Below are 26141 nucleotides of genomic sequence, written 5' to 3' on the forward strand. Positions count from 1 at the left end.
TTCTTTTTTTTTAATGTATTTTTTTTAAGATTTTACTTATTTATTCGACAGAGAAAAAGAGCACAAGCAGGGGGAGTGGGAGAGGGAGAAGCAGGCTTCCTGCTGAGCAGGGAGCCTAATGCGGGGCTTGATCCCAGGACCCTGGAATCATGACCTGAGCCGAAGGCAGACACTTAACGACTGAGCCACTCAGACATCCCGATGGATGGCATTTTCAGGGGAATGATATGTTGCTCAATTTGGTATTATCATCCAGGTGTATAAAATAAGAATAAACAGATAGCTTTAAACCTACAAAACTCAAAAGTACTTTGCAGATATTTTCTCCTTATCTTTACCCTCATGGTGGTGGCACGCTACATGGTGATTTGCAACACAGGTTATATCTTATTTCGAAAACAACGAGGGTTCCTGAGAAGAATAAAAATAGCGTTCATATATAAAATAGACCCCGGGGTACAAAAGCGTCCCGATGTCTCATATGAGTGGGGAAAGACCCCTGCCCTGTCTTGCACATGGACAAAAGGGATACAGAGGCGTATCAGCAAGAAGGAAAAACGTGTCCAGCACATAGACACACTTCAGCATTTACAAGTGGTAAATGGAGTTGGGTCATGAAAAAGGAGAAGGGAATTGCTTCTACTTTATCAAGGACGACTACTTGGTCAAGGTATAATGATGGTTTCCGGAAGAAACTCTGCTAGTGCTGAGCAGGGAGCACAAAAGAGAGGGAACGGAGGCAGCCTGCTGATTACAAAATGTGTGGTACACTGGAAGCACTCACTGAAGACATGAACGCCATGGTCTTCGAAAGGGGGCAGGGCTCCTATGTCCACGATTCATGAAATATGGAGAAGGAAACTCAGATGCTCAGAAGGGCTTGGGCTGCAAGAGGTGAAGTCCTAGAATGTAACTAAAAATCCTCTCAAAAAAATAAGATTGGGCCATTTGATAAATAAACTAGAGGTCAGCCTCAAAAGTATTCACCTGTTCCAGGCTCCCAAACTCTGAAGACATGGGTCTGAATGCAGCGGAAGGCCTGGACTCAGGTCCAAAGGCAGAGGAAACCCACCATCACACCACATTGCTGAAGAGGAAAATCTCGTTGGTGATAACTCATTCCTCCCACCTACAGAACGGAAAGGGCTCAAATCTGTCACCCCCGTTTACAAAGGGAAGATGAAACATTGAAGAATGGAAGAGAAGAAAGGTGGGAACTCCTCACAATCTCTCAGACAAGCTTCAGGGTCAACTGTGATATGTCAACACTCTCACCACCAAACCAAAGGGAGACGGCTCAGAGCTTCCCCCCACCGAAGCCTCCCTCACTCTCTCCCCCCTCCACTCACGGGCATCTGCGCCCCACAGATAACCCCATGGGGACGTCTGCCTCTCAGCCCGCGATGGGTCAGCATGGCAATTTCCAGAAATCTCTCGGCACTGATAGACCATTTGACTCTGGGAAATTGGGTTTCTCCTCTTTTTCTCTCCCATTTGTAAACCTAAGGAAATGCTATTTCTCTAATTCTGAGGATTGGTAGGCGGAGTTTATAAAATATCAGATTAAAACCCACAATGGAGATGTTCTGGAGCCTGGGTATCAGAATTGTGCCATTCATCAGGGTTTGCAATTTGGAGGCGTTAATAGTTAACACAAATGTAGACATAATGGACCTATACACACACACACACACACACACACACCCTCTCACTTACTCAACTAACGCTAAGTGTTACTCCAAGCAGGATGTTCGGGGGGCTTGTCTGTGTCTCATGAAAGAGTGACAGCTGAGGAGTTGCCAACCCTCGAAAGGACCCACCCCCCTGTCCTGGTTTTACCTCACCACCTGCTAGCAGAAGAGAGGGGAGCTGGGAAGAGACCTGGCTCTTTCTTCTTCTTCCCTGCACCATGTCAGCCCCACGATCAGCATCTCGCAGCCGTCCCTGACATGAGACCCACCCCAACCCAGCCTCAGTCCGAGCCCCACCTCAGACCCCAGGATGAAAGGCCCCACTGGGGATAACCCAGTTTCAGCTTCTCCCTGAAAAACAGATGAGCCACACTCAAGTTCCTTGAGTCTTTTGTGTGCCAGAAACTCACCACAGGTACAAATTTCGTTTTCTCTAAAGTACGCTAGAGAAAAGTTCACAGCTAACTTTGGAGGCAGCGAGATCAAAGAAATAACTGCGAATTCGTTGGGGCCTTTGAGGGGTCAAGAAGTACTGAGGCCCTGTCTACAAGTAATGGGGAGCATCAATGAAAAGGGAAGCTGACGCGCCAAAGCCTAAAGCTAGGGGAAAAAATAAAGATGAGACAATCCCAACGTTCTCCTCTTGCAGAGGATCAAATAATAAAAGAACCTCATCCCAAACCTCAGTGTCCCCCCGACCCCTGCCAAGCCCCATAATGCCAGGTCTGGCCCCCCGACCTCTGCATTCTTCCTCAGACCCAAACCCAGTCAGTTGGATCCCTGACCTCAGCCTCTTTGGCCTACACCAGAAATTTGACTGAGGGCAGCAGGGTACCACGGGTCCTCAGCATTCCAAAATGGAACTTTCAAAAGCTCACTTTCCCACTAGACACACTAGAGTGGGCATGGCAGGGAACGTGCACGGCATGTGTGTGTATGGGGTGAGAATTAAAATGCATTATGGGGAGGGGCGGAGCAAGATGGCGGAGGAATAGGAGACCTGGATTTCGTCCGGTCTCAGGAATTCAGCTGGATGGGGATCAAACCATTCTGAACACCTACAAACTCAACAGGAGATCAGAGAAAAGAATAGCAACAACTCTCTGAATAAAATGCATTATGGGTTACACAGAACTTTGTGGGCTACTTGTATGGAAAATGGGAGGTTAGTACTAAAATACCTACGGAGAGTGAATTTCTGGGATAAAAATCTTCCAAAGGTTTGGAAATAGCTAATGTAATTCAACAGCTCCCTAACTCTGCCTTGTGAAAACAAAAAAGTATCTTCCCACCCCAACCCTGGGCTACATTAAAAAAAAAGCAGCCCCCCAAACGAAATTTCCTACAGAGGTCTCAATCCTACCTCCACTGTAAAAAGAATGGTTTTCTCAGAGTGATTCTCCATCTGGGGTACAAAGTGTGTAAGAAAGCAGGATACAAACAGATTCTCTTTTAAAAAGGTTCTCCTCTCAAAAAAGATAAACATCTTCCTGGTAAGTCAGCCAGCCTCTAATTTTTCAACCTCCCGGAGCTGAAGTGAACAGCAAAGTAGACATTCCTAAACTAATTTTTAGTAAAAGAACTGGAATACCATAATAAACCTTCAAGAAATACTAAAATCCTTTATGTACTAGAATCCCGTCGGACAATAGGTCATTCCAACAAGGATCCCTGAGGTATGGGGGAATGCTTGCTTTATAAATTTTTATCGCCCTGGGACTTGATGTAGTAAAACGTGACCCATATCCCACAGTCCACACTGTCCCACAGTCCGCTTCTGAGCTAAGTCACTGTCGACGCAGGAATGAAAAGCCTGCATTTCTCCACCCAAAGGTGAGGGGGCGGCACCAGACACCAACGAATCCTAAATCTTAGCGCGGAGTCTTAAACAAAACCAGTGCCCTGTACTGTGAACTCCTCCTGGTGCCTTCTGATAGACTTTCTTCCCGTACCTGATCCCCCTCAGAGGGTGAGGCCTGGGGGAGCCCATTTGGAAACATGCTTCTTGTTCTATTTTCAGAGCCTCCTGTGACTGGGGAACCACACAAGTAAGTGCCTGAGCTGGTTCATGGGCTGAACCGAAGCAGCTCAGGTTTCAACGCCCCGCGATCTGACTGCGAGGACGGATTGCAGTAATGCTCCTTCCCCGGGGGAACGCAGCAAAGCATGTGCAGAGTGTAGCTCTTAGAAAATTTAGGAGCGTGACCGCTCAAGGGCACTCACCCAGCAAGGTCATAATATTCAGACATCCCTTCCTGATGCTGCACCTGCTCCCCATCATTCATGAGGAATCTAAACATGTCAAGTTCCTTAGGAACGATCACAGAACTGATGCTGGGAATAAGCCAGGAACTGCATCAAGGAGGATGCTAGTCTGTGTGTGTGTGTGTGTGTGCGTGCACGCACTTGCATGCTCACGCACATGCTCACACCCGCAAACAGAAAGAGAATCAGGGCGCCTGGGTGGCTCAGTTGGTTAAGCGACTGCCTTCGGCTCAGGTCATGATCCTGGAGTCCTGGGATCGAGTCCCGCATCGGGCTCCCTGCTCAGCAGGGGGTCTGCTTCTCCCTCTGCCCTCTTCCCTCTCATGCTCTCTGTCTCTCATTCTCTCTCTCTCAAATAAATAAATAAAATCTTTAAAAAAAAAAAAAAAAGAAAGAGAATCAAACATCCTTCAAAAGAAAACAAATCTTGTTTTTGCTCACGTTTTAAAACTCTGCTTTATGAACATAATAAAAATATAGGCAAAAAAAAGCAAAAACAAAAAAACTCTGCTTTAAAGAAAGTGTTTATAATGATCAATACCATGTAAGCTGCCGCAACACAGCCCTACTTATTTTTTCTGCAGCCTTTCCAATATTTCCAAGGAGCCCTAAATTCACTGCACTTCCTGGGTTCTGAGGGTTCTAAAGACACTAATTTTTTTTCACATAGAAAATATTTAAAGGGGCGCCTGGGTGGCTCAGTTGGTTAAGCAACTGCCTTCGGCTCAGGTCATGATCCTGGAGTCCCTGGATCGAGTCCCGCATCGGGCTTCCTGCTCGGCAGGGAGTCTGCTTCTCCCTCTCCCACTCCCCCTGCTTGTGTTCCCTCTCTCACTGTGTCTTTCTCTGTCAAATAAATAAATAAAATCTTTTAAAAAAAAAAAAAGAAAATATTTAAAATACCAATGAAAACAATCGATCCCAAAATACTATTTCAAGACAATCATCATTACCACTTTGCTCGTGGTGGAAAGGGTAAGCTAGTTAAGAGCCTCTAAAACGTATCTCAAGGCACCACAAATCAGGTGGAAAGTGTATGGAAAACAGGCTGGCCAGTTAAGCTGGTATTTAAATGCAGCTCCAGAAATGCATTTCACACCCAACTTCATCAATCACCAACCAATCTTACTTTGCATCTTGGCTACCAAAAGAAAATGGGATTTGTTTCCCTGAAGAAATATGTCGCAGCTCTGCTTGAATTATTAAGCTTTACTATTACGGAAAGAAACAGAGTCAGAAAGAAAAAAAAAAAAAAGAAAAAGAAAAAAAGAAAATTAGAGCCAGGTTGCCATCTACAGACAGTTATCAGCACTGCTCATTCATATAGCACTAGACACCCAAATATCAGTAAATATCAACAGTAGAAGAAAGACAACAGGTATGACTACAGCCTACATTATAATAAAAATCAAGATAGCCTACACAGTCTCTTTCTTCTCATTAACATTAGAACAGTATACAGGTAACAAACACTGGACCAAAAATTTGCACAATTTATCATACGTTACGAGATGATCTAGATATTCATCCTAACTCTAAAATTTAACACTTTGAAAGAAAATTAAATCAACCACTTAATCCCAAATGTAAAATACTGGTAAGTAACATGAAAGAAAATTAAATCAACCACTTAATCCCAAATGTAAAATACTGGTAAGCAGCAAAAACTATGTTTCATCTCTAACATCAAATTCTTGCGTTTTTTATTCGATATTTGTATATATTACAAAACGATCACCACAGTAAATCTAGTTAACATCTGTTACCATACACGGTTACAAAAACAACAACAAAGTTTTCCTTGTGATGAGAACTTTTAATACCTACTCTCTTAGCAACTTTCAAATATACAATACAGTATTAATTCTTGCATTTTTTACTCATTATGTTGACTCACCACACACCTTTCCTTTCATTTTGCTTACAGTCCTATTGCTTTTACTTTTCTAGACAATAAGCGCTCTTGAGATATGACTATCCAAAAGCACACACTTGGTTCTAATTACTAGAATAGAGGACATTAAAGTAAAAAACAATTGTGAGAATAAATTAATATGAAGCTGAATTAAGGAGTGAGAAAAGGAGAGATTTGAGACTATAACCTGGACAATTTCTACAGCCAAAGACATCTGGAGGGAGAGCTGATGGGGGAAATAGCTCAATTTTCAAAACTATGGACTTAAGCTAATATCCTTAAATTTGTCAAGTGATGATTTAATCTAGTGAACAAAATCCTTTTTTTTTTTTTCATTTTCCCTGGAAAAAAAAATGTTTTTGGAAGCCAAGATTCATCTTCCAGGTTGTATGTTCTTTCTATCAAGAGGAAAAGATACAAAATGCTTCATCTCAACTCTTATGTACACTTCTGGATCACCTAAGTTTCTTACTGGGCTGGGTGGGGGGAGGTGGGGGGGGAGGTTCCACTCCCCCAAACTGTCGCTTGAAAGACACCAGCAGGGGGTGCCTAGGTGGCTCAGTTGGTGAAGCGTCTGCGTTTGGCTCAGGTCATTCATGATCTCAGGGTCCTGGGATCAAGCCCCACATTGGGCTCCCTGCTCAGTGACGAGTCTGCTTCTCCCTCTCCCTCTGCTCCTCACCCCTGCTTGTGCTCTTGCTCTCTCTGACAAATAAATAAATCTTTAAAAACAAAAAATAAAAGACACCAGAGGTCCAGCAGTTAGAAGCCTACATTTCGCTCATTATAAAACGACACTGGAGAATAGACACTTAACATGGGCAATAATCTAAAACAATTGCCAGGCTCTCCAAAGACAAGGGGTTGAACAACGACGGCCTTCCACCTTTTCCGAGCACTTTAAAAAATAATAATAACTTGCCTCAACGCTCAACGTGTTTCTTATTTTCATCCCCACAGGTACCATTGCTGAAAACTGAGAATTTCTACGAAAGCAAAAGTACTGATCATTTAGCTGTTCCGTAAAGGTTCCTTTCCAGTGCAAGAGGAAACTGTGGGTGTAACCTCATCCTACGTAATTTCTGCAAATGAGAATGACAAGGTGAAGGTCCCCTTTCTCCTGAGAAGCAACTGCTGAAACTAAAGACTTTAAAATACACAAACTAGGAGGAGGAATTGGGATTTTTCACATGCTGAGCCTCATAGAAAATAAGCCACATTTTACAAAAGCCTTTAATGAAAAATATTCGTGAAGAGTTTCAAAGTATTACAGCGACCTGTCTATGTTGTGTTCTATGTTCTAGCGCTCGTTTGCCAATATTTATTAAGGGTCTCATATCCATCAGACCCATGCCAGTTATTGCGAATAAAAACATAACACCTAGGAAGACCCAGCCCAGGGCCTTGGGGGCTTCACAATCTGGTATACTGATTAAAATAAAGCCTCTATGATTTTAAATCCTCAAGGTATGGCATATTCTTCCAGGCTAGCTTCTTTCCTTTGGTGCCTGCCGTAAAATATGCATTCAATAAACATTCGTTGGCCACATTTGACCCTGGCTTCCCCTGTTTCATCGTCAACTGTGAGGGATTATACAGACTTAACGATAAGCAAACATTCAAGCTAAATCTTAATATGAGCCCACATTTTGCAGAGAGCTGATGTGGCCCTCCAAAGTTAAGTGGCTTGCCCAAGGTCTAGAGCAGAGCTGTAAGGAGAATCCAGGACCCCCCATCCCCAGCTGGTCTCCATCACTGAAATGATGCAAAGCCCCCTCCGCCCTTCCCCAGCTGGTCTCCATCACCAAAATGATGCAAAGCCCCCTCCGTTCTATCTCCTCTTTGTAACTGGCTCGTCATGCAGGCTGTTTCTCTCACTTAGTCTCACGCAGCTTTCCCACGACTCCTTCATCGCCTGCCTCACCCTCTGAACCCCCACAAGTTCATGTGTCCCCTTCGTTGTGAGGCCCACAGTAGCTGTCATTCTAATGTGACTCTTCACAACAAATTCAAAAGAAGCTGAAGCTCCCAAGTGGAAGACAGAGAGCTGGCCATGAATCCGCAATAACAGCCCATTCATCCTCCTCCCTCCCGCCCAGCATGTCCCCCGGCAGGTGTGTGAGGGGATCCCAGGGTGAAGGAGAAGCAGTCCCTGCACGGGGCTGTGGCCCGGCCAGCCCTCCACCCCTCCACCCCTGCAGGTTCGTCCCACTGACACCACGCTTGGAATGAAACCAAAAAGAGCCTGTCTTCCCAAAAGTTCCCATGAAAAGTCTTCCCATGAAAGTTCACAATTCTGACTGCACAAATCTCATACTGATGAAAATGTTTAAAAACTTAGTTTATGGCATCTCTTACCTGGTGATGCAAGATACAGAACTAATTTGGGGACACGTCCTACTGGTAATGTTCTCTGGGTGTGTCGTATTCTCTTGGATATCAGTAAAATTAGGAAAACATCTTTTTGGAGAAAGGGATCTGTGACTAAAAGTAACTTGTGATCAATGTGAACAAGGGTTGTAGACACACAAGGAAGAGAGACCAATGTCAACAGTAGTTGGTAAACATGTTAATCAAGCCCTTTCAATAGAGGAAAAGGATGACAAGATTCACCTTTTTTTATATGAGACCACCACAAGAAATATTTTACCTCAAAGCATGTGTTCTTGTACACAACCTCTAATTACAAGCAGAAATTTTGGAAGGAGAAACAGAAGAATCTTTCCTACACAAAAATCTTCTTTGAAAACTCTCCTATAGGACGATAAGGAGCATCTTCCATGGGTCCAAAGAAACAAACAGATCTATTTAAGAATTAAAATCATATCAAAACCTTAAGATGATAATCCATAAAAACAATATAATAATAACAAGGACAAACTTACCACTGTTTGGACTTATTTGTGGTGAGTTCTTTAACTTTACGTTTTGTTTCCCTTTCTTGGGTTTTTCCAAATTCACCTCCTCTTTTTTCCCTTTCCTCTTTGGGGGCTGAGGGGAAGCGTGGTCGTTGGATCCAACTGTTGACTTGGATTGACGATCATTTCCCTGAGTGGCAGAAGATTAGACCCTTACCATGGGCTAATGAAATCCCAAAGTAACTCCTAGTCAATGTCAGTCATTAACCGGTGGTAAACGGGGCAGGGGCGGGAGTGGACATATTCTGCTGATTCCCCATTCTCTGTTTTAATATGTACATTAACTTTTCCTGGTCCCAGGAGAAGGGTCTAGCAGAAGCACGAGAATTAAAATATAGCTAAAAAGTATTGAACACTTAATATGTACCAGACATTCTATAAAATTATTTCAATCCTCACAACCCTGAGGCAGGCACTGTTTTCGCCCATTGCAGAGAGGAAGAAATGAGTCTTGCCCAAGGTCACGGAGCCAGCAAGGTCATTGCCTTAACCATCCTCTCCCTCCAGAAAAATCTACTGGACGAGGAAAAGTGACAGCCCTCAGTTTGACCACTTAATCTGGAAATACCTTCTTAACTAGTGGTCACTGTGAATACACGGGTATCATCACCCAACGAGACACACGCTGTGCTTGTAGAAATCCTCAAATACGTACTCATCTGCTGGTGACTGCCATGCTCCCTGAGAATCGCAAATCCAGAGCCACACGGACCCAAGCAGCTCAAGATCACGCCTCTGCAAGGCAACCACCAATGATCACACATTCAGTGGTTGCCTGTGGTCTCCACGTGCCTCTGGGAACGAAGACCTTGCCTCTGCAAAGGAGGCTCTTCAGCATGAAGGCCAGGATGAGTTTCCCTGGCCCCAGTACAGCTCCCGGGGAGCCACGTAACAGCCACCACAATGGTGACCACTGTGAGCTCCCAAAGAACAGGTGCACTCAGACTTGGTCTTGCTGCTTGGCCATTGCTACAGCAAGAACCTCCCTCCTAACAAGACACCCTGGTTCTCGGATGCTCAGGTGCTAAACCCACTTGAGTGTCTTGAGTGTATAAGGTGTGAGGCTGCAGGAAGTAGAAAGAATGCAAGTTTTAGAGACCAAAATACGTGGCTCAGAGCCACTTCGCTGCCACTAACCGCCAGTGGGACCTCCGGCTACCTCCTGCCTTCTTTGGCCACTGCCTTCTCAGTTGAGTGGGGCTAACACACCTGCCTTTAGGTCTATCGTGACGAGGAAATGGTAACATTTATAAAATTACTAGTACGGTGCCTGTCGGGCAGTATTTGCTTGAAGAGTAGCAGAATGCTTTCTCCAAGAGCAGAGTTAGTATGTCTTTCCTTAAAAATCAGATCCAACTCACACCATATTGGGTGAAATCTTTATGCAACATCTGTACTATGCTAGGATCTGAAAATAAATGTAGTAATATTAAATAAACAAATCTGCCTAGAAACCTATTATAACTGCTCATTTTAAACATTTATATATTCAGTCATCCAGAAGCACTGAAATGGTTTTAGCCATCACCCAATTAAGAATAGAAAAACTCACAGCCTTACAAATGAAGTTATTTATGCTATTTTGTCATAGCCTACAAGAAAATGAATTATGCATAGATTTATTAACAGTATGAAAACTTGTCCAAATCTCTAACACTCCTTTGCATAATTTAATTTCCCATTCCAACTGCAATTTAAACATAGACTTCCATTTAATTATTGCATTAACTGCAACCAGAGTTGGTGCTTATTTTCCTTCCTTTTCTCCAGTGATTCTTTCTCACAAGGCCCGTGGACTGCCTGGCAGAAGAAACAGATCATGCGATTATAGTGGGGATTCCAAACCCATCCGCCAGGTCTCATGTTCCAACCTGTTTTCCATAGCATGTTTGTCCCATGATTTTGAAACTTCAAAAGCCTTGGATGAGCGGAGTCACCCTTCCAGCAAGCCTACTGGAAGGTTCAGAGATGCTGTGGAACTTTCAAGAACTAATATGAAGCTGAGTGAGTGAGAGCCCCTGGATCTGGGCAGGATGGTCCCTCACAGCTCTCTGGGAAAAGGCATTTTCTGCAAATGGTGTGTGACCAGGGAGAAGCGGAATTGTGCCCAGGATTCATGCAACTTTAAAAGTCAACTCTCTTGTTGACTCTACAGGAAGTTCTGATTTGCTCCATTTCTGATAAGGACACTCCAAAGGGTTTATTTTGGAACATCGAGAAAGCCTGGTGGATTCCAATAACGCTACATGGCATGGCTTTGGTAATGGACCCCCACGCATGCAATTATTGGATCAATGACTGATTGTTGGGCGCTTTGTGAGGACTACACTAAACTAAGACAAAGGGAAGAATTTGTTTTGTAACTAGAAGCCTGGAAACAATTTAAATGCCTGTCTTTTTTTAACGAAGAAAAAAATGTTGATTCATCTAAAGTGCTAGCAATATAAATATATAATAATTATGCACAAACATATAAACTATATAATATATAAATATATTATATTTATATAATTTATATTATATAATTTATATTTAAGTTTATATATTTATATATATTTATATATAATATATTTATATTTAATATAAATTTTAAAATATATTAAATTTAAATATATAAAATATATTAAATTTAAATTTATATGTATTAAATATATAATATATAATATTATATATATTATATATTCATATTTATTCACATAGTTAATTATATAAATTATAGGTGATCTACAAATAAATTAGAGAGGGCAGGGGGGGACAGAGGAATGGAGAGGGGGATTTTTCCTTCCTTTTTTGAGACTTCCGCATGTGACTCACAACCTGGATACATAAATGGAGAGTTGTGGCTATCTGGGGGGCATAGGAAATAAAGGAGTTTTGCCATTCTCATACAGCTCTGCCGGTTCATAAAACAGTATTAACGAGTACTTCTTACGTGCTAAGTACCCGTTTAACACAAATATGGTATTATCGTCACCATTTTGCAGATACAGGGGATTAACTTTCTCAAGGTTCCCAGGTCTGATTTTTCTGCTACACGGAAGCTTCCTGAGGCCACGGCACTGCAAATATTTATTATATGGCATGATTCCCCGAGAAGGCCACCGGGAAGTGACAAACTGTGGCTTCATGCCGAAGGGAAGACAACGAAGCAGGGGCCTGATTTTGCAGCGTGTCCCACGCGGGAACCGGACCCCCGGGACCTGGACCACTGCCCTGCCTCCCGCCTGCCACACAGCAGTGCATCTGACAGCTCTGAAAGGTGCCCTTCGAGCTCCCCAACTTTACTGAAACTCGGGGTTTTGTTTGTTTGTTTTAAGATTTTATTTATTTATTTGACAGAGAAAGAGAGATAGCAAGAGCAGGAACACAAGCAAGGGGAGTGGGAGAGGGAGAAGCAGGCCTCCCACCGAGCAGGGATCCCAATGCGGGGCTCGATCCCAGGACCCTGGGATCGATGACCCGAGCTGAAGGCAGACGCTTAACGACTGAGCCACCCAGGCACCCCGAAACTTGGTTTTTTTTAGTAGCTCCCTAGGCTCTTTCCAACACGAGCCACTCAAGTCAGGTGTCTTTCTTTACAACAGGAAACGTGGCCCCAGCCCCCATGGACACATGCCGGAAAACATGGAGCTTAAGATACTGTTGGGAGGGTCTTGCCTCCACCTCGGCGTGTTTCGGAGACGTGCCCAGGTGGGAGACTCCTGACCAGGAAGCTGGACCCAAACTCAGGCTGGTATTTCTCTCACTGATGTATCTGGTGATGGCAAGTGGCAAAAAGCCCCTTTATCCATACCAGACTCGGTTTCCCAAAAGGCAAAATGGAGCTTTGGGAGCATCTGGAATTTATCTTGCTTCACAGTGACCCTGTGATACACGGATAATCGTGTTGGGTTTTTTCTTGTTGTTGTTTTTCACCAGAACGTTAGCAATGACGATATTTGAGTCTGTAAACTACTGATCACAGGCTATATCGGCCACGTGGTAGTAAGAACAAGAACTCGGGCTTTACTTTTCAACTATCTCCGAGCTTACACGTCTTCCACTAGGGGCCGCCTTGATCCTGCGTGGTGTGCCCCAGGGAAGCCTCCCGATCAAGGGGGTGGTTCTTCTCACTTAATAGGATTTAACACAATTCCCTTCTATCTTCCTTTTGTTTTCAAGGCCAGAACTGCAGGTTAAATGACTCTCAGTTTGCTCATGTCTGTGATCCCCCAGCGCTAGGAGTCTGTGTAGGGAATGGCTTTCTGGTCTCGTTCCTTAGCTGCTCTGGAAGGGTCTGCCTGAGCCCAGAAGCCCCCTCATCACCCGCACTCCCTACCACAAGGGTAGGGGCCCCTGTGCAGACTCCTGCAGCTTCTCTTTTTTTCCCACTAAGTTCTATCAGGCCCCCACCCACACTCCCCTTCCTTATGCACCAGAGTGATTCCTAGAAAGCCCTGCGAGAAATGAATTCCTAAAAATCCAGCTCTGCATCCCCTTCGACTTGTATCACCAGTTTGGGGGGTGCCTTTCCTGCTGCCTCGGGGGTGGTCCCTGCAGTCCCAAGCTAGGTCTCCCCCAGCCCCCTCATGCACACCCCCACTCAGTGCCAAGCAGTTAACGATCTTTAAAAACATGTACATTCTCCAGGGACCCAATTAATTAAAGGACAGGAGTAAAATAATCCTTCAGTTAAAAAACCAAGTCTGTGACTTTGGAATTGCCGACGGAGATGGTCCCTCCGTGCGGCTCACTGCCAGGCATCACACACCCACTGCACAGGGTTAGTGAGCCCCTGCCGTGCGCCAGGCGGGTTCTGCCCCTCTGCTCGAATATAACCTCCTGAAAGAGGCCTGCCCTGACCACCCAGATGATACAGCCCCTCTCACTTCCTCTTCCCACACCCTGATGTGTTTTTCTTCAAGCTTATCCCCGATTAACACCAAGTGTGTTATGTATGTGTCTTTCTCCTCCCCTAGAACGCACGTTCCACATCCTCAGGGCTTTCTCTAGACTCGCCGCCTCCCTCTTCCCATAAGCTCTACAAACAGTGCCCAGGACATAACATGCACTCAGTAAATGCGTGTCGGTTGAATGCACCGCTCAGAGACGACAGTTACAAGATACTCGAGGAGGACTCGTCATAGGCGCCCAGGTCACCTGCGTCACGTGCCTGGGTCCAGCGCCCCACCGCCTCCTGCTTAGGTTCTCCCCCTGACCCGCTTCTCTGTGGACACCACAGCCGGAGTGATCCCTCAGAAATGTAAGACCAACAACATCCCTCTCTTCTTCTCGTCTTCTAACCCTCAGATGGTGTCCCATCAAGGAATAAAATCCAAACTCCTAGCACGGTGTCTACAGACCAGTCTCATCTCAGACCACTCTGACCTTCTTCCTGCCCTCCTCACATGCCAAGATGCCACGCTCCTCACCAAGGGCCTTTGTGACCCTTGCCTCTGCCATAGAGGCTCTTTCCGGTCCTGCCCCGCCTTGCAGGACTGGCTTCTTTAGGTCATTAAGATCTCAGAGAATTTTCTATCAATTCGTGCCTTGCTACATTTTCTTTTCCTCCTAGTGCTTAGCACCATGTGAAATTATGTGTACATTTGTTTAGAGGTTGATAGTCTGTCTACCCCCATTCTCCCACTTCACCCCCACGCCCCGGCTCCACACACACACACAAGCACTAAAAGGAAAGTTCCATGAGGTCTGAAACCTGATCCGTTGGCCCCTGTGAGCCGGTCCTTTAGAGTGGCTCCTGGCACGTTAGTAACTGCTTGATAAGTCTGTCGAATGGCTAACTGAACGAGCAGATGGACAGATGGATGAATAGACAGAATGTTTTTGGAGTGTTGTGGAAAGAGGCAAACTCTACCGTCATTTTATTCTTCTAAGTTGGAGCACAGACATGTAATTTTGAGTCTTTGCTTTCTAGGAGATGGAAACATGTCATGATGTTGAGTCTTTCCTCCAAGGTCACTTCTCCAGGGAAGATCAGTCCTGACCTGCCTACCTAAATAGGTTCTCCTTCCATTGTCTCATATTCTCTGTACCTTTCTTTCATTCCTACCGCACCTTGTAATTATATATTGATTTCTGGAATTGTTAGTTTAACCTTGTTCTCCCCCAAGTGTACCTTGAGCTCAGAGCACCACGTCTTTTTTGCTCATCTCCATCTCCCTGGGGCTCTGTTCCATGCCAGATACACAGGAAACTCCATTTACTGTTAGAGGAAGCAGCATTCACAGCACAGATTCTAAATAACTTCCAAACAAGCAAGCAAGATGGATGTGCCTCTTGCACATGAATTTTAAAGCAGGAAACACATTGGGCATTTTTAATAAAAAATTTAGACCATTCCAAACCTCAGAATAATAAGCCCGTAATTCCAAAGTCTGGTAACTGTGAATGCAAAGAGTTGAGTTATGGTCTTGGTTCTGACACCAACTTTCCCGGCTGACCTAGGGGCACTTACGAAGTCCACTGGGTCTCTCTGTTCTACCACCCCTCTGCAGCGGCATCGTGGGAATCGATGAGCCCACTCACGCCTGGGGTAGACAAGGAGATTCTGCCCCCAAAGTCCTGAAGAAGAGCAAGAGGACAAAAGGTCCAAACCCTACATTCATGGGTTCTATTTAGTTCTGGTAGCGGCTAAAATCTATGTTTGAGCCACTGGAACATTCTCTCTCCTCCTCCTCCTCCTCAGACCCGTGCTGTCTGCCTGCCTTGGGGCAGGGTCCTCAGCAGTCTGTGTGCACTCTCTCCAGGATCGCGCTCGACAGCAGGGAGGGCTGCCCCGCGCCGGGCTGGGCCAGGTGCCAGGAAGGAACAGCAGAGTGATGGGTCTGCTCTCCAGCTATGACTGCTACGCGGATGAACTTGCCATCTGCGCCCCGGGTCCTCGTCAGGCCTCGGTCTCCACCAGTTACAGCTGCTTGCTGAACACTTGCAACTAGATTCCATGATGACACCTCCAACTCAGTATGTTTGAAATCAGGCAGGTCATTATTTCCTCCGACTGCCCTCTTCTTGGCCAGGGTTGCACTATTTCCTGGGTGATCCATGCTCAAGAACCTGCAGTTATCTCTGGCTCCAACCTCTCCATTAACCCCTGTGTCCCATCACCAAGGAAGTCTTCCATCTCTTCAAGAGCAATAGGCACCTTCCTAGCCTAGCTCTTTCTGCCTGATGCCAAGGCTCCTGCTTGCACTGGCCATGTAACGGATGTCTCTCATCCGTGGCCTCTCACCACGTTAAGTCTTTCCCCACAAAAAAGATCTGACCTTCCTAGAACAGACGGGTTCACATTCCCACTTCTCGGAAGCCTTCGTGAGCTGCCCTCTACTCCAGGATAAGGACCAGACTCTTGGGTCTGACATTCAAGGCCATGTGAAACTGCTACCACCTACCACTCCAGGCAAACCAGCCTGCACACATGAAGGATCCCCTGCTCCAGTCAGCCTGAGGGACTCCCCGTGCCCCGGGGTCATGAGTGTGAGCTCCCTCCAGACGGGCCCTGTGGACTCAGTGGGAGCCTTTGGATGTGCTCCTTCTACTGTCTGTGCAGAATTCCCCTTCTGTGTTTAAGTGCAGATCACAGCCTGCGTGACTGCCCCTCAGAGAGCACATCTTCGCTCCTTTCTCACACCATCCTTTCCATCTGAAACGCCTTCCCCTCATCGACCTTCACCTGTGGCAAACAACCCTCAAAGGCATGGCTCACACTCAACTTCCTTTGTGTACTTTGGCGAACAAACCTTTGACTCCCTCTGTCTTGCGTTTACCAATCTCACCGCAAACTCGCTGTTCAGCGTTAGCTCGTCAGTTACCTTTTCAGGTTCTGTTCTCCACTTCAACTGGACTGTCCGTTTCCTGAGGGCCAAAGCTTGGTCATAAACAGTGTAAGAGCCTCAGCTAACGAACGGGTGATAAATGTCTGTTGTTTGTTATGCTGAGGTCTGCACTACATCGCACAAAATGATTTCTCTTTTTTTTTTTCCCCAAAGAATTTTGCATGATATACAAAAAGGTTGGGGGCGGGGTGGACTAAAGCATCATCAGGAGACACATCATCACCCAGCAATTGCTTATGTCAGAAAACACCAACGGAAGAATTCTGCTTAGTTAAATCAGGGGGCAGCGTGCACACTGGGGGGAAATGTCAAACCAATTCTGATCGCTGCTGGTCAGGCAGCTCAGTCAAAAGGGCAGAGAGAGAAGCCTCAGCCAGAAAAACCTGTCCAAGTGGCCCTCCAAGCCTGGCATCACACCCCTCCCTGCGAAGGGGTACGGACCAAAAATACAAACAGGTTATGAAGTCACCTACGAAGCACCTGCCACAGTTCCCCCAGGAGAGGTACTGAACGGACATTCGCTGAGTTAACAAATGCATGGACCAATCACGGATGGAAAAAATTCTGATAGGGAACGACGTAGAGTGATTCTCAGTCTTTGAAAGGAAGATAACTTGATGATTGCCTTTTTTTTTTTTTTTACAAAAACATCCTTTTTTTAGTCTTTGTCAGAGATACAAAACCAGACTGAGCAGACCACTAATGTGACCTAATCCAAACTCTCCTCTACTTGTATGCATCATTGCCCAGATTTCAACTGTATATACACAAGGAAAAAGACACCTATTTTGGAACCTCTATTTTAAAAGTGTTAGTTCATTTTGAAGACCTTAACCGTAACGTTAATGTTCTAGCGTTGTTTCACATAATTGCTCATATATCACAAGACAGCTAAGTTTTATCTCTTCAAATTTAATTGAAACCCAAAGGACAGTCTCTCTGTGTCATATAGAAATAGAGAATATTTAATGAGTAAAGCATCTGATACTTACACTCCCTTTAGACTTTCTGGATCCTACAATAGGAGGTAGTGAAGAAGCTTTCTGACTGTGGAAACAAATCGCAATTTAGAAATCTGAATGTTATTGACAAATAATACATAATGCAAGATAATTGTCATCCCAACTTATCATCCCAACCTGCAAGTCATCTGCTTAAGGGACACAGGTGTTTCACAAAAAGTACCACATACTTTCCCGATTTCACAAAGACCACCATAAAATCATTAAAATCCAGTCCCAAAGATCTTTAATGTTCAACATTAAATGATTTTCACTGATGCTCCCTATAAACTTTTAGTACCACCTTTAATTTTTTTCGTAGCATTTTTATTCAAATCCCCACACTTTCTGGATGCATTTCAAAAAGTCACTTCCTAAGCTGAGTGATGGTTTTGCCAGACTGAGTCAAAAACAATAAACGTCCATTGTTTTCATAATGTCTGCCGTGTCTATGTCAGAAGCTCAGAATGGCAAAACACCGGCGTTTATATTCAGTGAGCTTCTAGACCGGTCATTCTCAATAAAAAATAAAAGTTCACTCTGGCGGGCGCCTGGGTGGCTCAGTTGGTTGAGCGACTGCCTTCGGCTCAGGTCATGATCCAGGAGTCCCGGGATCGAGTCCCGCATCGGGCTCCCTGCTCGGCGGGGGGTCTGCTTCTCCCTCTGACCCTCCTCCCTCTCATGCTCTCTGTCTCTCATTCTCTGTCTCGCAAATAAATAAAAAATCTAAAAAAAATAAAAACATAAAAAAAAATTTTTTTTAAAGTTCACTTTGGCTGTAGGAATGTTGTTCCACATATGGTAGGAAGAGACCTATCTTGGAACCCACTGACCCCTCTGAAAAGAAGACCACACACAGATGAAGGTGTGTCTAACTAATTTGTCAGAGAGAGGCAACCCCGAGCTACAGACTTCTCATCGCCCTTAAGAACACACTGTAGCCCACAGCAGGTGAATCCAGTGCTGCTCAGCAGAGATCGTGAAGGATCTGACGTCATGGATGGCCAAGGACAGTCGTCAATAAGTCTGCTGGAAAATAATTCTAAAGTGCTGGAAAACCGTGTGCTCCTGCCCACTCCAAACACCGCCCCGAAAGTCCATTTCATCCCTTACTTATTTGGAAACCCTCCGCCAGCCTCTCCAGCCAGGCTTCACAAACTCCAAATTAATGGAGAACAAATTGGTGACCTTCTGCTATCTCTGTGCAAGTAACCCACACCCCAGCAGAAGGCAGCCACGAAAAGTCAGGTTCTGAGAGCTAAGTGGCCACGGAACATGTGGGAAAAGCAGCACAGGTGGTAAAAAAAAAAAAAAAAAAAAACCCACCATGAGCAAGCCAGGGGGTGTCTGCATCTGCTGGGCGGGGGGCCAGGGTTCTGCGTGCATGCCTCCGCCAGCCCTCTGCTCAGCGGAAATAAGGCACCTTTCACAAATATATGACATTTCCTAGAGAAAAAGGGTCACAATGCATTGTGTGTAATTAAAAGTGCAATCTTCAAAATAGAAGTGCAATCTTCAAAATTTTGCATATAATAATTATAGTCTCTCTTGCTGCTCTATTTACTTGCACAAGGAGAATTATATTGTATTTATCTCATTACTATTAAAAGGAGTATAAAATATTTTTTTTAACACTTGTAGATGTTCATATATGCACCAACTGAAAACTATTTGGTCTAGCTAACCAGCGGAGACATTATTAAAACTTCGAATGATGTATGCTATATAGAAGCCCTCAGCTCTGTATCTTCTTCATCAAAATAAATCTTCATATTTACTATGAATTTGTAAGTGAATGGTTAAAAGAGAAGCTATATAACCTTTCATAGCTTCCCCCAAATTATATTTTTGTGCAAAAAAAAAAATATCCAATCTCCAATAATGGCAAAAATCAATCAATCAAATCAATATATATCAAACATGCTTTCCATTCTAACTTATGAGCAAGATTATATAAGATATACCGGTGGTCAGCATAAGACAATGTTATTTCAAGTGGTAACTAAAATAAGAGATGTGAATGAGGATGAACACTTACCCATAGGACCTTCTCATGGTGGACTTGTCAAAAATTAATTCACCGTAAGGCAGTTTCTTAAACCTATCTCTGCCGACTGCCACATAAAACTGCCCATTCTCCAACTCGGCCCCGCTCTCAACAAGTTTTCCTTCTAACGTGTAAAGTCTGCCAAAACATGAATGCCCACAATTAAAATTTAAACAAGCATGGAAGAGCTACTTAAAATTACAAAGTTCAATAGAAGCATTCCTCTCTTAAGTTGGCTCATTTGTTACTATGCTAATTATTGAATTCAAAATGCCTCAAAGTCATTAGATTCTACTAAATGCCAGTGTTACAATGTAGAGACGGTTACCCTCTCTCTGTGTACAAGTACTTCATCCCAATCAACCTACCAACCCAACAGAAGGATCTTCTCCTGCTGCCACAGTAAGATTTCAGATGGAAAGCCCTGACTCGCACAGAATGTGGTGCTTTATTTTATTTTTTAAGATTTTCTTTATTTATTCATGAGAGACAGAGGGTGGGTGGGGAGGGGCAGAGGGAGAAGCAGGCTCCCCTCCGAGCAGGGAGCCCAATACGGGGCTCGATCCCAGGACCCCGGGATCATGACCTGAGCCGAGGGCAGACGGCTCAACAACTGAGCCACCCAGGCACCCAAACGTGGTGCTTTAAATGGACTCAGCTCCCACTGAAGATCGGTTCTTCTATTTCTATCTTGTGAGCACGTTTACAATTTATTTCCTTAATGTATTTGTCAGGTTGACAAACTTACTGCATTCTGTGCAAGAGCCCTCAGCCAAAACAGTACATCCAAACACACACAGAATGGGGTCCGAAAACAAGAGGCAAAAGAGCCCCTGGAAAGGATTAATGATGCAGAACGCATAGCATTCGTGCCTCTTCCTTTTTTTTTTTTCTTTTTTGCCTCCCTTCATCTTCCCAGAATCAAGGGATTTCACAAGGACCTCCCTTTACTGTAAAACTGCTGCCGCAGAAAACAAGGAATATGTTACTTATTAAAAGAACAGCGATAACTTTACTAGACGACTTAAAGTGTCCACAGAATTGTTTTTTCTAAAGAACAAGAAATAGCCGACTATTAGAAAACACCATGAAAAAGGCTATGCCTATTTTTGAAGGTTATAAACCAGAGTTCGTGACTGGAACGAATTTAGAAAAAAGCATTTAGAAAAAAAAAATTCTCAGACTTCTTATCTTACCTAATAAAGGTTAGTGACATTTGCAAAGAAAAAAAAAAAAGACAAAGGCATTGATCTGTCTGCTTCTTCACCGATGATGTAAATGGACATATCAAAAGAAGCCAAGAAGTACATAGAAAACCGGCCACAAAAACCCTGAAATGTGTTTGGGTTGATTTAATATAAAGATGCTCCCTCTTTATAACACTGTAATTCAATCCCTACAATTCTAATTATCAACACTTAACCCAGATTTTCTGGTTTTCCCTCCTTAACCTAGACCAGGATTTCTGAACAATGGTTCTATTGGCATTTTGGATCTGATAATTCTTCGTTGGGGGGGCGGGGGGGGCCTCCCTGTGAACTAACTGTAGGTGCCTCCTAATAGCACCTTTGGCCTCTACCCACTAGATGGTAGTAGTAGCCGCCCCATCCCCAGTGTGACTACCAAAAATGACTGGATGCTGCCAAATGTCCCCTAGGGGCAAAATCGTCCCAAGCTGAGAACCCTGGCCTGGACCCAGATATTCATTTTCCTTCAAAACAGGAAGATTGGAGTCAGTAGTTAACTTTTATGGCTTGAAATTAAAAGACAGAATCACTGTGGATCTGGAAACAGCCAAGATTTGACTGGTTTCCTCTGCAGGTAGTTAAGCATACAGAATAAATTCTAACCCACGATTTTAGGCTTCTTTTATAGGACTTTATTTGACCTGCTTTCTTCCCTTTTTTGCAAAGGGCAAGAAACATAAATGGGGAGTTGAATCGGTTTTAATGGGATGTTTCTGATATATAAATATATTGAGGCACAGGGAGGGTCCAACCATAAGACTTTTTAACATTCTGTTAAAGGAAAATGGGCATGTCCCAAGTGACCAGCAACCAAATCTCACTCATATCTGGCATTATACTGAGAATTAAGTTTCTCCAAGTATTCAAATATTGCAGTGGGGGAACATATATTTTCATTTCTGTATTTATACTTGCATATATTTTATTTCCATGTGTGAATTTGTCAGATCAATATATGTATGAACAGGTGTATCTGGGCATGCAACTGTGTGTATATATCTTTGGGTGCTTTATATTATTTATTGAGTGGGTTTACATTTATGTATATGTCAAAAGACACAACTGTATATCTAAAAAAAGAAAGAAAGAACTTTTAAGATCTGCCTTCACTCCTGACACCAAAATAAATCCAGAAGGATCAAAGGTTTAAATGAAATTAAAAGTACAAGATGAAAACACTGCAGAATATTTTTATAATCTTGGAATTAGGAAAAGCTAAGCTAGTCATAAAACTTAATGATCATAAGAAAAGACTGAAAATTTGACTGTACCAAAATTCAACTTAACTGTACACACACAAAAAAAAAACCATAAAGAATCAAAAATACAAACTGGAAAATATTTAAAACTCATAGGAGAAACGGCCAGATGCCCTAATATGTAAAGAGTGTCTATAAATCAATAAGATAAATATGCAAAGGCAATACAGATAGTTCATATATAATGAAAGATAAATTTGTGGGATTTATTTCGAGAATAGCTTAGTAGTTAAGAACATAGGCTCTAGAGTCAGACTGGGGACCAGTGATTCTGGAGCGTCCTGGGATTTTCCTGAAAGCTTCTGAAACCCATCCACCCAGAGAAGAAGACTCGGGCGTACCTGTGGACAGCTCCACTCCTCAAAGTTACTTTTTCTGTGACCATTTGTAACACATGATCCCACTGATTCAAGGTTTTTCTGGGGATGAGGAGGCGAGAAGCCGGACTTACGAGGTCTCCATTTGCAATCAAGCTGGAAAAAAAAAAAAAAAAAGCAAAACCAGCCAGCCACGCCATTTGAAACAGTTATACTTTTTAAGCTACAAAACAAATTCCAAACCACAAGGAAAGCAACCTTCCAGCCTCAAGGTAAAAGTCTTCAACTTACAAGATCGTGCAGGGCTCCTGAAGGGGTTTTCTAAAGCGAGCAGACACGTTGATTCTGCTGTGCATTACCGGCTTCACCTTTAAAAAACCAAAGAAATGCACATTACTGAGTGTGTGTTAGGTTTTCTTGTCTTTTTTTCTAGGAGTTGAAAACTGCAGGTTTTCAGGAACGGGCTGAGACCTGTTGTGCCTTTGTTAAAAACTTGTGCTTCTTCCCCCAACTACATAAACACTCCAGGCTCGCTTTCTAGCACTATCGTATACCCCTAACAAAGCTCTCAAGAAAAATTTCCCTTAAGCCCTGGCTTACTGCTCATGATCTGTGCCCACAATTGGACCTATCCTGAGAATTTTAAGGCAACATTTTAAACACTGCTTTCTGTAACACAGAAACAAAATAATCTTATAAAATCTGGAACTCTGAAGGGCTCCCCCTCCAGCCAGGCATACTCCTCTCTGGGGCTGAATCTAGCCCTCTCTCCCCACCCCACCCCACCCCTGCACGTGACCCCATCCCGTTTTCCCCATGGATTCCACTTCTTCCCCTCTCCATCAGCCCACTTTCTCTAGCCTTTGCTTCCAGGCTCTCCACCGCAAGAAGCACAAGGCCCCCCAGGGCCCCCTCTGCCTGAGGCCAGGTTTGGGCTTCCAGCAGCCCTCTCCTCCCTACTCAACTACATAGGGTTTTTTCCTGAATCGCTGCCCCTCATGCTGAACTCTAAAATTCCACTGCACGCACTCACTCTCAGCAGATCATTTCCTTCTGAACTTAAGGAAATTCCGGCAAACGGGCATGAAGACCCTGGAGCTCCCTTCCCTCCACAACCCACCTCATCTCCCTCTTCACCATTTCTCTCTGTTCTGCCTGTCTCCGGTGGAACCTTAGCCCTTTTTAAAGCTAACCCCCACCTTGGTTTTGTCTCCAGCTACCTCTACTGGATCCATTAATCATCCGCTGCCAGTGTCCTTCCCTGCTGATTTTTCCCAGAGCACTTACCATCATCTGACACATGACGTATTTTATTTATCTGATTTTCAATTGCTTGCCCCTACTATGTCCCTTTGGTGTTACCCTCAATATTCCCTAGTAAGGTACTGAGCACATACTTCATACTCTAGTAATTTTGTTCCAATGTCTTGCCTCTTGACCTTGATTATTTAAGACCTTCCTCGTTGGATTCTTGAATTAAAGGTGAAGGTGAACATGTCATATAAACAAATAACTTCAAAATTCTTGTTCAATTGGCTAAAATGTGCTATTTTTCTTTAGAGCATACATATCTATAAACATAACACACAGAAATTGATTAATACATGCCTTAAAAAATAATCATATAATTCTGAGTATATAAGTTGTTACTGGAATTAAATCAAACCACTTGTTTTGAATAGTAATTGTTTTCCTCATTCACCATGGCAAAAATTTTCCCCAAATGTTCATGATTAACCAGGTGAACTGAAGATTAACCTTAAATATATATTTCTTTGAGTCATTATAATTAAATTAACGAGGCTGTTTTCGGATATACTAATAATAGAATCTGAAAAAAAATAATCCAATATATCTGAATAGGAAAAAAAAGTAAGACCATTGTATAACACAATTGAAACTCTTTGGAAAAAGTACTATTTTTAATTTACAGTGCATTTTTTAATTGGCATTTCAAATAATAACTTCAATCGCACACACAAAAATAATCCAAATCAACTGCACATAAGGGAAATTTTTCCAGAACCCTTTTCAGGGATGAGGGATTGGTCATGTGGTGCTAATGTAGAGAATTATGGCTTTAGATAATGGAAAACATAATAATCAATTAAAATATGTCTCTAAAATTTGTAAATTTTCTTATTGGCCCATACAATTTCCCTTGCCTTTTATTTAAAAATAAGTAATATTTGAAATATGAGTATAATGTTAAGTATCAACAACACACCTAGTTAGGGAGGGATGGACACCCAGGGATGGGACGTGAGGTACTCCCACTCAGACCCTGGGTACCAGGAATGGCTTTCATTGGTGACTGATCAACGGCTGGCCAATGTTAGTTGTGGAATCTAGGACTATGGGACCAAATCAAATGAAAAAGTATCAATTCAAAATGCAAACTTTCATTTTGGACCCAGCACACTAATAATCCTCCTGATTGGTTTGGTCAGTTGGGAACCACCACGAAATAAAGGGAGGACATGCTTACAGCTGCTCTCTTGCCTGGATTCTTCACTGGGTTCAACGCTTGTCTCGGAAAACCCAGTTTATCTGGATACCCGAGAAGTAGGTAAGCCTAATTAATCAGAGAGAAGGGTCATTCCCTGAGTGGAAATTAGACAGCTGAACAGGTGGGTAGGTAGGTAGGTAGGTAGAGAGAGAACTGAATAAATATTTGGCTCACATTTTTCTTGAAACTAGTTCTAAAGCCAAAGGTGGCAAAGTGGCATAATCATGTTTACTCTGTTAGAATGAGGTGAGTCAGGATTCTAGTGCTGGTCTTCGGATGCAAATCACAGGTGCTTTCCAAAATATGCCCGTGTCTCTCCAATCTTCTTTAGATTGTGTTTATGTCATAGATGGCCATAATAAACACTTTTCAAAGCCCATAATGCTTCATGTGAACCTAATAAGTCTATACGTAATTTAACTCAAGTTCACCAATTCCACATGACATTTACTAGGACAATAACCACAGCTGGGTCAAATTCAAGTTAAAACCTACATGACTCAAAAAACATGAATCTGTTTGTTATAAAAATGAGCTCAGTGAAAGCAAAGTTGTTGCTTTGAAAATACATCTTTGAAATAATAATGCCAAAGTCTACAAAGGGAGTAACTGACTACAGGTCTACAATTCTGAGCTCTAGGACTGACCGCCAACATTTTCGATGAGAACCAATTCAATGACTTACACCTCGTTTTCTTAATCTGCAAAAATAGGGATAATCCTGCTAAACTAGCCCAAAGGGAGGCTCCATGAACTAATTAACCAAGAGGCAATGCCGCTCCCTGGGGGTTAGGCTGAATGCTTCAGAGAATCCACCCGCCTCAAATCTCAGCACTCATCACCTCTGAAACCTCTAGAAATCTAGGCCAAGAAAATCAAACTCAGTCTCAGGACCTGAGAAAATGATGCTGTTAAATGAGCACCATCCCAAAAATCTAGTGACCGCTGACCTCTTGTAAACACTCATTATACAATTTTAAAAGTCAGTATTAAATCACTTTTTTAAAAAAATACATCAAGTTTTTGTGACTGCCCATAATAAAGATAAATCTAGGCATTTGGGGGAAAAAATGTAATGAAGTTATTTATCTGCCACACACAAAGAGAGTTCAACTCTATTTTCCTTATTGTATGGATTTA

At 43.3% G+C, this 26141-nt stretch overlaps 1 protein-coding gene across 1 annotated transcript in view; it reads right to left on the minus strand.

Annotated features, from left to right (window-relative positions):
• DCDC2 (doublecortin domain containing 2) overlaps positions 1 to 26141 on the minus strand; it is a 169365-nt gene that overhangs the window by 93494 nt on the left and 49730 nt on the right. The window contains exons 3-7 of the mRNA XM_034985777.1: positions 22784 to 22860; positions 22517 to 22648; positions 19661 to 19807; positions 17614 to 17668; positions 8757 to 8919 (exon numbers count right to left, since the gene is read on the minus strand). Coding sequence (XP_034841668.1) covers positions 8757 to 8919; positions 17614 to 17668; positions 19661 to 19807; positions 22517 to 22648; positions 22784 to 22860 — 574 coding nt within the window. The remainder of the gene's footprint in view (positions 1 to 8756; positions 8920 to 17613; positions 17669 to 19660; positions 19808 to 22516; positions 22649 to 22783; positions 22861 to 26141) is intronic.

This window comes from Mirounga leonina, unplaced genomic scaffold (assembly GCF_011800145.1).
Source record: "Mirounga leonina isolate KUSES-001 unplaced genomic scaffold, KU_Mleo_1.0 Mir_366, whole genome shotgun sequence".
Lineage (NCBI taxonomy): Eukaryota > Metazoa > Chordata > Mammalia > Carnivora > Phocidae > Mirounga > Mirounga leonina.